The 13,311-nt window shown below is 43.3% G+C and overlaps 1 protein-coding gene across 2 annotated transcripts in view; it reads right to left on the bottom strand.

Annotated features, from left to right (window-relative positions):
- Positions 1–10,028: 10,028 nt before the first annotated feature.
- Positions 10,029–13,311, bottom strand: part of 4931422A03Rik (RIKEN cDNA 4931422A03 gene) — a 35,869-nt gene continuing 32,586 nt past the window's right edge. The window contains exons 3-4 of one of the 2 annotated variants that reach the window (XM_030252076.1): positions 11,421–11,448; positions 10,029–10,359 (exon numbers count right to left, since the gene is read on the bottom strand). In XM_030252076.1, coding sequence (XP_030107936.1) covers positions 10,131–10,359; positions 11,421–11,448 — 257 coding nt within the window. In that variant the 3' untranslated portion in view covers positions 10,029–10,130. The remainder of the gene's footprint in view (positions 10,360–11,420; positions 11,449–13,311) is intronic. The other variant, NM_175161.3, reaches the window with a different exon arrangement.

A 13,311-nucleotide genomic window follows, 5' to 3' on the forward strand; every position in this document is an offset into this window, starting at 1 on the left:
GGAATGACAAACCTCCATGAAGGATATATTTTCAATTATTTCATAAAACCGTTGGCAAACACCAGTGAGTCTAGATGTGTTTAATTATCAAGATGTCAGAAGCATGCAGCTAAAGCTATGTTTAATTAACTTGAAAGTACTTTAACGTCTCTGTCATTGGAGTTTATTTTTCCCTCTTTAATTCTAGAGAAGGAATAATGAAGCAATGACTGACTCTCCTGGCCTGTAAAATGCTCAAAGAGGTTGGGAGATCTGACTGCTTAAGGTGGCCTATTTAAAACAAATCCAATTATATCGTACCACAGCCTAGGTGGCCCGCAGGTGCTCCCTCAGAGGGAATGTTTGCTCTAACTCAGCAGTTCTCAAACCACCGTCCCTGAGCCTGGTTACCAGCATCAGCATGAACTTGCTGGGAACAGACCCAGCCCACAAGGCACACAGAAGCAGAAACTCAGCAGGGGGCTGCCTGTCCTGGAACAGACCTGGGGGTGACTGAAGAACAGACCTGGGGGTGCTCTGAAGCTTAAAAATGGCTGTTTTACCACAACTCCCAGCTAGCAGGATCACACGCTCGAAGTTGTTACTATTCAGGTTAGTATGGTTAGTATTTTGGTTAACCACCGAGGAACTCACACACGTGGACAAACACTGCTTACCAAAGGGCCGGAAACTGAGACTGCACCTTGTTCGGCTAACAGCTGGCTCATCCTTCATCTGACACACTTCATCACAATTCAGTCTAACATTTTTAAATCCATGCTCTTCTGTTTAATTATAACTAGTCAGATATGGCAGTGAGCTTACAAGAGTGGAGGATCCCTATCCAAAGACTAACATGTCAGGCATCCTCACTCTCCCTGGAGAGCTAGACACAGGATGAGCGTGTGTAAAGAAGGTACATCGTGGAGGGCTGCACCTGTATTTCCATCACGAACGAAGCCAAGGCAGAACCAGCCTTTTATATTTAATCCCGTTCTTAAGCCGCAAGCTGCTGCCGATATGTGATTTGTATGTTCTTCTTCCGCATAACACATAAATTACCAAGATGAGCCCGCTGGATCCTAGCAGGTATTTCCATTTGAGCCTGTGCAGATATTTCTAATCCGTACAATGCCTGTTCTGTTATACATCTTGCAAGTATATGTGTGTTCCAATTTATGATGTTCAAAATTGAACCAAAGCCTTCACGCGACCTAGGCAGATGCTATAGAGGTTAGCCTAGTGTTTTAACCACGCCAGCAGCGACAGTAATAGTAATTATTGCTATGTAATTGTTTTTCTTGGATTTTTGTTGGAGACAGAGTCTCCTTGTTGCCTAGAATATCCCAGAGCTCACTATATAACCCTGGCTGATTCTGAACTTCTTACTCCCAAGTGCTAGTAACATGGTCATACACCACCATGCTTGGCTAAACCCAGTATTAAATAAAATGATCTCTGCCTGGGTAATATAAACTTTATTGCTAATCCCAGCTATAATAGTACAACTCATATTAAGATTTATGAGGTAATTAGTCCAGATTGTCACCATTCTAACAAAGGGATCTCTGATACCACCTTTCTCTCTCTCTCTCTCTCTCTCTCTCTCTCTCTCTCTCTCGATATATCTATTTCTGTATGTGTGTGCTCTGGTGCCATAGAGCACATGGAGAGGAGATGACAGCTCTGGGAGGTCAGTTTTCTGGATCTAGAAAACAAACTCTGGTCATTGGGCTGGTTCACGCACCTCTACCTACTGAGCCATTTTGCTGTTCCTTATGGGTGCAGAAAACTACCCCAGGGCCTCCAATAGCTAACGCCTAAATGACTGCAGAGAAAGAGACAAGAGAGGCCAGCTCCCAGATCCTTTCCCTGGCATCTGGTCCGAAAGTGTCACTGTTTTGTCCAAACCCAGCCAGCTAAGGGAGCTGGGCGGTGTCTCTTCCCTGGCCCCTGCCTTCATCCATCAGTTTCCTGGCTGTGTATTTCCTCCCCCCACCCCCACCCCCACCCCCACCCCCATGTGTTTCTTCTGCTCTGAAGCAACTTCTTCTATTGCACCTGCACCTCAGCCCGTGCTTCTCTGGGAAGCTTGGGTTCCCAGGGAGCTGGATAGAGCACCAGGTGGGTGGCTTAGCAGCTGGAAGTCTTGGGTTCTAATTACAGTGACAGAACTCCTTAGTATTCCTCCTGGCGCTTCCTGGGCCAGATGCTCACCCAGGTCTTCCTAACAATTAACTCCTTGAATTCAGCGAGCCCTCCCCAAGGCTTCTGCCCCTTGCTACCTGTGTGGTACTGTGGAGGACCCTGAAGCCCCAGCAGGCTAAGCCACTTGTCTGAGGTTCTCCAACCCAGCAGGGGTAGGCTGCTTTCTCTGCTCCTCTCAACCCAGTGCCCTGCTGCCGGCCCTTCAGCCTCATCTCGCTACAGAAAGATGAACGGAACTTAAGTGAGGGTTTACCAGGGAGTAGCCATTTTGCTTTATGATCTTATGAAGGAAAGCTTGTGTGCCCATACACACATATCCTGAGCCAGCAACATGACTGAGTTTATATTGCAAATACATATTGCAAATGGGGGGAGGGGAGGGGACAGGGGGAGGGAAGGTGGTGGTACATTCCTGGGGGGCGGGGGAGGGAAGATGGGGTACATTCCTGGGAAGGCTAGAGCACCATCTCCTTTTATCCTGGTGTTTCCAGATCACCCAGCTGACAAGGAACATGCTGATGTTATCGACATGACTTTTGACTCTCCTCTAAGTTTCCCCAGCATTTATTGCCTAGCGTGTTTTATTTTCCACACTGTTCCCTAATTTAAAACTTCATTTGGGGGGGCTGGTGAGATGGCTCAGTTGGTAAGAGTACCCGACTGCTCTTCCGAAGGTTCAGAGTTCAAATCCCGGCAACCACATGGTGGCTCACAACCATCTGTAACGAGATCTGACATCCTCTTCTGGAGTGTCTGAGGACAGCTACAGTGTACTTTACATATAATAAATAAATAAATCTAAAAAAAAAAAAACAAAAAACTTCATTTGGTATGGCTGGAGCGATGGCCCAGTGGTTAAGAGCACTGGCTTCTTTTCCAGAGGACCCAGCACCCCTATGACAGCTCACAACTGTATGATTCTAGTTCTAGGGGATCCGACATCCTCACACAGACATACGTGCAGGCAAAACACCAATGTACATGAAATAAAAATAAGTTTAAAATCAACAACAATAACAACAACGAAACCCACTTCATTTGGGAGAAAGGCCCTCTCTCCAGATAAGCGAACTCAAGGTTCTGAGCCCCTGGATAAGGTCACTCACTCTGTCATTCACTTGTTGTTGGGCCTCAGACAAGCGAGTTCACCTGTCTGGGTCTCAGTTTCCTCAGTAAGTGACAAGAAGTAGAAACGACCACAGAGGGCTCTAATATGCTTCTGAGTTTGTGTTTATAAAGCTCCTAGCACCACAAGCCAGAGTTACATATGTGGAAAGGAGTGTTTATGGTATATACTGAGAAAGATGGTAGCTGGTGAGCCAATTTATAGGGCAGATGGGCTTTTCTGTAATTAAATTAATTCGATCTGTTTATGTATTATATGTGCGTGCATATGCATGTGTACACATGTGTGCCACACTGTTCACTTGCAAGTAAGAAGTCAAGTTGTTGGAGCTAGTTCTTGCCTCCGCCATGCAGGTCCTGGGTCAGGCTCAGCAGCAAGCGTTGTTACCCACTAAGCCGTCTCCATGGCCCATGATTTGTTTTGGGGTAAGGGGAATCTTATTCTTTGAGTATCTTAAAGCTTTGAAAGATAGTGAAAGTCTGTGAAATGTTCAGACTAAATAAAGTCTCAAGAGACCTGACTACTGCAGTTCTGTTCTGAATCCAGTAGTCTTGGGTAAGCAATGCTACAAATAAATAAAATTAATTAATTAAACAAACAAACAAACAAAGCAACAGCACAGCATTAAGGACTGGGGAAATTTAGTGAAGCACTAGCTAAATGGTTCTGAGACCCGAACTTGGTTCTTAAGAGCCTATGTAAAAGCTGGGAGGGGCTGGTGGCTTCCCTGTAATCTCAGTGAATGGGAGGTAGAGGCAGGAGAGTTCTCAGAGCAGGCTGCCTAGCTAGACTAGCAGTTAACAGTGAGCTCCAGGTTCAAGGGAGACCCTGACTAAACATTCAAATAGAGAATGATGGAGGAAGATGTCTGATGTGCTGAGTAGTCTCATGTCAGCTTGACAGGCCAGAGTCATCTGAGAGTTGGAATGAAAATGAGAGTTGAGAAAATGCTTCCATGAGATCAGGTTGCAGGCAAGCCAGGAGAGCATTTTCTTAATTGGTGAATGATGTGGGAGGGCCCAGCCTATTGTGGGCGTGGACCCTGGGCTGATGGTTTTGGGTTCTACAAGACAGCAGGCTGAGCCAGCCATGAGGAGCAAGCAAGTAAGCAGCACCCCTCCAGGGCCTCTGCATCAGCTCCTGTCTCCAGGTTTCTGACTCCAGTCCCTGCCTTTGCTTCGCATGGTGAACTGTGATTCAGGCTATGTTAGCCAAATAAACCCTCTCCTCCCCAAGCGGCTTTTGGTCACAGTGTTTTGTCACGGCAATAGTAACTCTAACTAAGTAATCCATCTTCAGTCTTAGGCCTTGACATGCATGTGCATGTGTGACCCTCTTACACACATGTATCCTCCTAAAACATAATTGGGTTAGATGAGAAAGTTGGAATGTGAGGAGGCATATTGTTGAAAAAAATGTCTCATAAATTACCTGCTGAAGCTGATAGCTATATCGTGGGTGTATAAGAGCAAAAACATACTGAAATATCTAGGAATGAAGGGCCATAATATATTTATTTCCAAATGGTTGAAGAAAACATATGCATGTGTAGGAGTGTTTGAGAGAAGAGAGAGTTTGAATGTGTATATAGAGATAGAGAGGAAATGGTAAGAAAATGGGGGAGAGGAGATGTCCACAAAAAGGTTAATGTAGGCAAATAATAGCTCAGTGTGCTATTTTTAGTCTTGAATCTTTTTTTCTCTGACTGGGAAGACCAAATAAAAAGTTCTGCTTTGGTTTTAAGGAATGTTAGCATTTTCTTGTTTGGGCTTCTGGTTCAATTGGGGGAAGAAGGCGGCATCAGAAAAAAAAAATCCCAGTTTGGAATTCAGTGGCTCGACAGTGTTCATTCATCACAATTTCAATGTATAGTTGGCTTTAGAAATAATCTATGCCAGGAATGAGTGGCTGAGGCAGGAAGATTGCTGTGTGTTTGAAGCCAGTGTGGGCTACAGTGAAATTTTGTCTCAAAATCCAAACACATCTAACAGAAACAAGAGTTCCTGCAAGGCAGTGGTGGCGCCACCTTTAATCCCAGCACTTGGGTGTAGTCTCCCCTCCCCCAGCCTGAAACCTGCTTGCTCATGGGTGGAGCTTCCTGCTCATTCGTTCTGCCACGCCCACTGCTGGAACCTGAGGAGCCACATACGTGCACCTTTCTACTGGACCAGAGATTATTCGGCGGGAATCGGGTCCCCTCCCCCTTCCTTCATAACTAGTGTCGCAACAATAAAATTTGAGCCTTGATCAGAGTAACTGTCTTGGCTACATTCTTTTCTCTCGCCACCTAGCCCCTCTTCTCTTCTAGGTTTCCAAAATGCCTTTCCAGGCTAGAACCCAGGTTGTGGTCTGCTGGCCGGACACAACACTTGGGAGGCAGAGGCAGGCAGATTTCTGAGTTCAAGTCCTACCAATGCTTGCTGCCCCACCACACGTAGTGACTATGGTATCTTTAGGAGGATTCGTTTAGTGCCAGTTTCTCAGGCTATTTCTTATAAAATGAACTTGCTAAAATTCTCATATTTCCTTTGTAATTAGGATCCGAATTTCAATTATTTGACTGGGGAAATGTGTGTATTAAGGCAAGATCACCTCTGCTTGTGTGTCTTAGAACTGACTTAAAACGACGTTTCATATGTATCAAAAGATGGCCTAGTCGGCCATCACTGGAAAGAGAGGCCCATTGGACACGCAGACTTTGTGTGCCCCGGTACAGGGGAACGCCAGGGCCAAAGGGGGGGAGTGGGTGGGTAGGGGAGTGGGGGTGGGTGGGTAAGGGGGACTTTTGGTATAGCATTGGAAATGTAAAGGAGCTAAATACCTAATAAAAAATGGAAAAAAAAATTAAAAAAAAAAATAAATTACAAAAAAAAAAAAAAAAAAACGACGTTTCAAAGCACTAGATGAGGCTGCTCTCTACCAGTGGCTATGAATTAATTCTTCATTAATTAAAAAAATCATTCCTACAAGCAAATAGAATCTTTGAAGCTCAATCAAGTTAATTTTCATTGTCGAATTGTGATGCCTTTGAACTTGGCTTATTGAATTAGCCTATTGGATGGCCACCTTGAAGATGGTTCTGTTGGTGACTCTAAGCCCAGCAGCCTCTCAGTGGCTCAACGTCCCACCCTGTCCCATTCATCTTAGTTGCTTAATGAGCAGCTACAGGCAAATACTCCCTTTCCGTTATATAGTAGCTAAAAGAGATTTGTACTCAATGTAATAGAGACAACATTGAAATCAAGAATCCTGATGTTGCCACTAATGAGGCCACCAGCTCTGTTTCCTCATTTGCAAATTGAGGGATTTAGATCATCTCTAGGAATCTGGTATTCACGTTTCTTAGAAGGTATTATTTTATTTTACATGAATGGGTGTTTTGACTTTGTGCATGTTTGTGCTCCATGTTGAAACTTGGAGACTGAGGAGGCCAGGAGAGGTCAGTAGGTCTCCTGAAACTGGAGTTATGGATTGGTTGAAGCCACCATGTAGGTGCTGGGAATCTTCCAAAGGCAGGTCCTTTGGAAGAGCAGCCAACACTCTTAACTTCTTAGGCATCTGTTCAGCCCCTAGTACTCAGAATTTGCTTTACAGACAGGCAAGTATTCAAATGAGGAGCAAGCATTTGCTGGCAGTTGGTCTGCAAGATGCCCTAAAGATTTTTGTTTTCTGCGTTTGAGCCGAATGAAGTCTCTGCCCACACCAAATAAGAATAATATGCCAAAGATATCGCAAAGTTGATGAACTATGACTTCGAAGACCAGTTCACAAAGACTGTGTGACTTGAACATTGTCATCTGCTGTATCATTTATTCTGGACTTGTCAGGTCATAGAGACCTTCTAAAGCCCCACATGGAAGGAAATCCATGTCCGTGAAGAGTGACTGCAGCAACCTGCTCTGCCAACACTCATTTACCAATCTTGGAAATGAGCTACCTAGAAAGTGCATCCTCTCTGCCCAGACAAACTTTCAGATGACTGTAGTCCCAGTTTGTGTCTTGGGCATAACCTCCCAGCACGTCCCACATCAATGAACTAAGCTCCCCCCGAATTTTCTGACCCACAGCAGATGTGTAACCTAGAGCATTATTACGAGGTCCTGAGTTTTGTACTGATTTGAAGTGTATCAAGCGGAGATGCTTGACTGTTGTGGGCCACCTCTGGGTGTGTCTGTGAGATTGAAATTGAAAAAGAGAAGATTTACCCTGAAGGTGGGTGGCGCCATTCTAGGGGCTAGGGAGCTGAGTTAGGAGTATTTACCTCTTTCTGCTTCCTGATTGGATACAATGTACCGACTGACCCATGTTCCTAACACTATGCCCTCCCCACCAAGATGGACTATATTCTCAAACTGTGAGCCTAAATAAATCCTTCTTTCTGTCAGGTATTTTGCCATAGCGATGAGGAAAGCAACTAATGTACAAGCTATAATTAAAACACATTTAGTAACTTTTATGGCAATTTGATGGAGCAATTTTACATCTAAATTACTCCAGTGATAAAAAATGTGGGGCTTTTATTTGGTATGCCTTTTTAAAATTGTATGTTCCTTGTCTTCCAGTTTTTTATGGTATTGCACAAAAGCATCAGTGGATGGTAGATTGAAGAATTAAAAAATAATTGGCCATAGTGAGTTTGAAAGCATTGATCCGAATGGTACCATCTTTGTGGGAAGTTGAAAGGCTTTTAAAATTATCTGGTCTAACCTCCCACTCAGTGATAAATTGTCTCTTCTAGGTTTTTTTTTCCCCTGGCAATAAAGTTTTGATTCTTGGCAGTGTTGTTACAATCAATGTTACTAAATGTGCCTCTCTCTGAGTGCTTGCCATGTAAATGCCTACCCTGGGTATTTATGGTCTGTACAGCAACACTGCTCAGCAGGTATTTCCAGCCCAGTCTCATAGAAGAGGAAATTGAGGTTTAGGGTAAAACAGATATTTTTAACTAACTCTGGCCATCTGATTGCAGACTCACCGTATGACATCTGGGTTCTTTTCTGTATTTATACCCAATAAACTTCATTTTATATAACAAAAATGATATGTTCTTTCTGATGGCTGGAAATTATACTTATTTTAAGAAGAAAGGGACAGAATTGGAATCTTAAGGTAACCCATGAAAACAGAGTGTTCAGGGGCTGGAGAGATAGTTTGGTGGTTAAGACCACCTATTGCTTCTCCAAAGAACCCGAGTTGACTTCAATTCCTAGAACCTACTGCTTTGGTGCTAAGATGAGAGAAAGATGGCAGAGAGAGCTAGAAGCTGGCTTTGGTTGCCCCAGCAGAAACAAGAGAAACTCTGCCTCAAAAACAAGGTAGAAAGAGAGAATAATTCCTAAAAAGCCATGTATGATGTACACACACACACACACACACACACACACACACACACACTACATACACACAGTTAAAATGTATAAAAAGACAATAATCATTTCTACCAACCCGCATACCACAAAGATTTGTTTGATGCTAATAATAAAATCTTGGAACATATCTGTCACATAGTAAATGCTATGTAGTCAGCCCTCCATATCCATAGGTTCTATATGCAAAGATTTGACCAACCACAGACCAAAAGCCTATTTTCTAAAACCCTGACTCTGTGTAGATTGGTTCAGTAGTTAAGAGCATTTGCTGTTCTTGCAGAGGACCTGGGTTCCAGTTCCCAACACCCAGATGATAGCTCACAACCATCAGGGACTCTAGGTCCAGGGGAGCCAATGCCCTCTTCTGGCCTCCAAGTGCACTACACACAAATGGCACACCTATATGTAGGCAAAACATCCATATACATAAAAATAAACACATCAAACCTGTATCTATACTGATCATGCACAGACCTTTTCCTGTAATTGGCTCTAGTAGAGTACAATAACTCTTCATATAGTTTCACATGAAGTAACCTAGAGATGATTTATACAGGAAACTGTAGAAGTTATATGCAAACACTATGCTATGTATGCCGTTTTACATAAAGTGCTTAAACATTCACAGATTTTGGAATGTGAGTGGAGCTGTAAAGCCAATCCCCAACAGATACCTATGCATTTACTTATTGTTATTGTTGTTACTATATACATGGTCACATCCTAAGAATTATCAGGTTAAAGAAAAGTCAAATGCTAAATTTACTCAGATCATTTTAAAGGACAGTGGTGTTTGGAGGAAAGAGAGTAGAGACACAGAGCTAAGTTGTTACCCCAAATAACGGGAGCGAAGAACTGGGGACCTGGAAGAGCGTTTCTGTTTCCAAATGGAGGGCAGGAGAGCCAGAAAAACAAAGTCAAGGTGGAACTAACACTCGGTACCTGTCCAAGGCTTTCCAGCTCTCAGCCCTGGGTACAAAGACTTAAAATAATAAAGCGCTTCAGAACGACTCAACACCCCAGGAGCTAGAGCACTCTGTCTGGGCAAATAATAAACTCAGAATCTGCTTATCAGCCCCACCAATGGAAATGACAGCCGGCAAGGCAAAAATGCCTCTCGATTCTCAGGATAACAGAACCGGCTCACAGGATCTTCGGTTATTACTGATGGAATCCTCCCAGCTATTACACCTCGGAAGAATATTAAGGCGTGCAGCCAGTGAAGACAGATCTAAAGGAGGGGGGTGTGAGGACTTCAGCCCCGTACAATACCGCCGATATTCAAATTGTGCTCTCCTGAGCTGTGTCTAATATCAGCATCATTTTTTAAAAAACAGACATATCAGTTGCAGTCAAGGTTTTTATTTTACTTGCCCCATTCTTCACTGCCTGGATGGGGAGGGGGGGGGAGGATAGGGGAAAAAAAGAATCACCGGCTACATTACTTTTTAATTTAATGCCCTTGAGTAAGGGCAATCGCAGTCAGGCATGATGGGGACCGCTGGAGAGTGGTTGCGAAGGTCCCCGTGTGTGAGTACGGGTTGCAGCAGCCATGTCCGCATCATTTTCTCCAGGTAAAGCTTGCTTCCCATTGTCATGGCATCTCTGCATCCTACTATTTGAATTCCAGACACATCGACAGCACACTGAAGGGCCCCTGCCAATTTTTGCAGCTTGCTTGGAAAAGAGCATCAGGAAGCCAGCATTAGTCATTTATACGACTCCCAGGTCCCTGTTGTAAATTCAGCTTGCGGGCCTGCCTCCAGGTGAGGCCCTGTGGCTTCGCTCTCTAATCTTGTAACCCTTTGTGGCCAGTTTCTTCCCATAAACGTGTGTTCCAAATCTTGGTTCAGGTTGTCTACCTATCTGAATCTTTTTCTTTTTTAGGCTAGAATCCCTCTGCCACGAAAATTCTAGACACAGACAGAATCCAACTCTTTGTCCTCAACCAGACAGGAGCGGTCTGCACAGCCGCTCCTCCTGTATTTTCATGCAGATGAAATCCGGTGAAATTTGACAATGGTCCTCCCACAGCAGGCAGCAGAGGGTAGCCCATCTCATTTAAATACGAGATTTTCAAGGTGCTTTCCTTTCCTCTAGTTCTCCCTCGTCTTTCTGCTTCTTGTTTCCTTCCCATCCTTTCTTCTTGTTAAAAAAAATTTTTTTTTTTAAATTTTTGTTCTGTCTTTGTGTTTTCTTTTGTTAGGGACAGAGGCACAGGTCTCACACTCACTAGCCAAGGCTGGCCTTGAACTCCTGATCTTCCTGTATCCAGGAGAAATTTTTGAAGAATTGTTTTTACGGGTTTAGGAAGATTTGCACAACATAAATGGGGGAAAATGCATATGCAAATTTTAACATATTATATTATACTTATGTATACACATGCACATATACATATTTAACTAGAAGAAAATGTAGCAGAGCGGTGATTATTCTGTTTCTTCTTTACCATCTTATTTAGTTTCTAAAACAAGCAGGTGTCAAGCATTCGTAAGAAAAAAATGCTATTTATAAAAATAAGTTTTATCAGGGATGTTTTTAGACAAAAAAAAAAAAAAAGATTGTTCTAAAAAGCTTTATTATCTGGTCAGCCCAGATTCTCATAAAACCAGAGGGAGGCTCCCGGATACCCACTGGCCCCTGGGCAGCAGAGCTGTCCCCAGAGGCAGCCTCTGGAAGCCTGGGGTTCTAGGTTAGAGAGTTTGGTCCTGCAGAAGCGGAAAAGCCTCACTCACCCATCCGGATTCTCTGTTATGGATCCAGCTGTCCAGAGAGCACACACAGGCATGGAAAAGAAAGACAAAGAAAAAAGGAAGAATTAATTCCTTAACTGGCCAAGTGAGAAGGAGAGAAACGTGATCCCGAACTGTTACAGACCCCGGGTGAGCTTCCTGCCCAGTCATCCCAGGCCCCAAAGACCGGTTCCTTTCCCCACAGGTCTTAGTGGCCGCTCTTCCTGTATCTGCGCAGCCATCCTAGTTACTCTCTGGGGTTCAGTAAAATCTCCTCCTTTTGCAGACTGGGGCTTTGAGTCCCAGCACCCACATCAGCTTACAACTGTGTCTAACTCTAATCACAGGGATCACACACCCTCCTCCAGCCTCCTCGGGCACCAGGTACACACATGGTGCCTACATACATGTAGGCAAAAAGTAAAAACAGTCTTTTTAAAAAGACAACACTTGGGGGCTGCAGAGATGGCTCAGCGGTTAAGAGCACTGACTGTTCTTCCAGAGGTCCTGAGTTCAAATCCCTACAACCACATGGTGGCTCACAACCATCTGTAATGGGATCTGATGCCCGATTCTGGTGTGCACTCACATACATACATAAAAATGTAAAAAAGAAAAAAAAAAGACAACACTTTAATATTAATTATACAAATAGATAATTCATTTTTAAATAATGGAAAATTTAAGTGATTTACTCTAATGTTAAAAATTCAGTCACTTGTAGCTAATACATGGTGTACAATAAATGGAATATATACTCAAGAAAATAAAATTATTTTTGACTGTTTTCTTACACTGGTTTTCTATTATTATTATTATTATTATTATTATGTGTGATGCATGCGTGTGGAGATCAGATGACAGCTTGCAGGAGACAGTTTTCTCCTTCCACAATGTGGGTTGCAGGGATAGAACTCAGGTTGTCAGAGTTGGTGACAACTACTTTTACCCACTAAGCCATCTCACTGACCCGTATCTATCTATCTATCTATCTATCTATCTATCTATCTATCTATCTATCTATCTATCTATAGTAAGAAAACAGATTTATTGAGTACACATGAAGGAGTGATGGACTGGCAGTAACTTAGTACCTGCCAAACCACTGTTTTTATAGCAGCTGGGCATTGAGCCTGTCTTCTTATATACCAGGTGAGAGCTTTACCTTTGACCTACATCCTCAGGCTTGGCTTTAATGGATTTAATTTCAATTTTTGAGATAGTCTCATGTAGCCTAAGCTGGCCTGGAATTATATAGCTGAAGATGACTTTAAATTCCTGATAATCCATTGTCTGCCTTCTAAATGCAGGAATTACAGGTGAGGACCACCAAGCATGACTGAGCATATTTTGTTTGATAAGCTACATTTTTCACTGGTAAGATACTGGAAAAATTAGGTGTTCCTGGAAAGGTATAAAGTTATTTAGAAACTGACCTGCTAAATTATTGCCACAAAATAATATATAGTATTCTGGCAGGAAGATATTATATTTTTAAAAAATGATTCATTTATCTTATGGTATAGGTGTCATCAGAGCCTGTACTGCTTTGGAGGACAGGAGTTTGGCTCCCTGCAGCCAAGGTAGCCAGTTCGTAACCACCTGTAATTCTAGCTGCAAGAGATGCTCTGACCACCACGGACAGACACCTGCACTCACGTGCACATCCATAATTTAAAAACACAACAATATGCATCACGTGCATGCCTGATGCCCACGGAGGCTGGAAGAGGGTCTCAAATTCACCTGGAACTGGAGTAATGGATGGGTGTGAGCTACCATATTGGTTCTGGGAAGTGAACTCAGGTCTTCTGGGAGAGCAGCCAGCCAGTGTTCTTAACTGCTGAGCCATCTCTCCAGCCCTAGATATTACATTTTTAAAGGTAAGCTTTAA

This window comes from Mus musculus, chromosome 2 (genome assembly GCF_000001635.26).
Source record: "Mus musculus strain C57BL/6J chromosome 2, GRCm38.p6 C57BL/6J".
Classification (NCBI taxonomy): domain Eukaryota; kingdom Metazoa; phylum Chordata; class Mammalia; order Rodentia; family Muridae; genus Mus; species Mus musculus.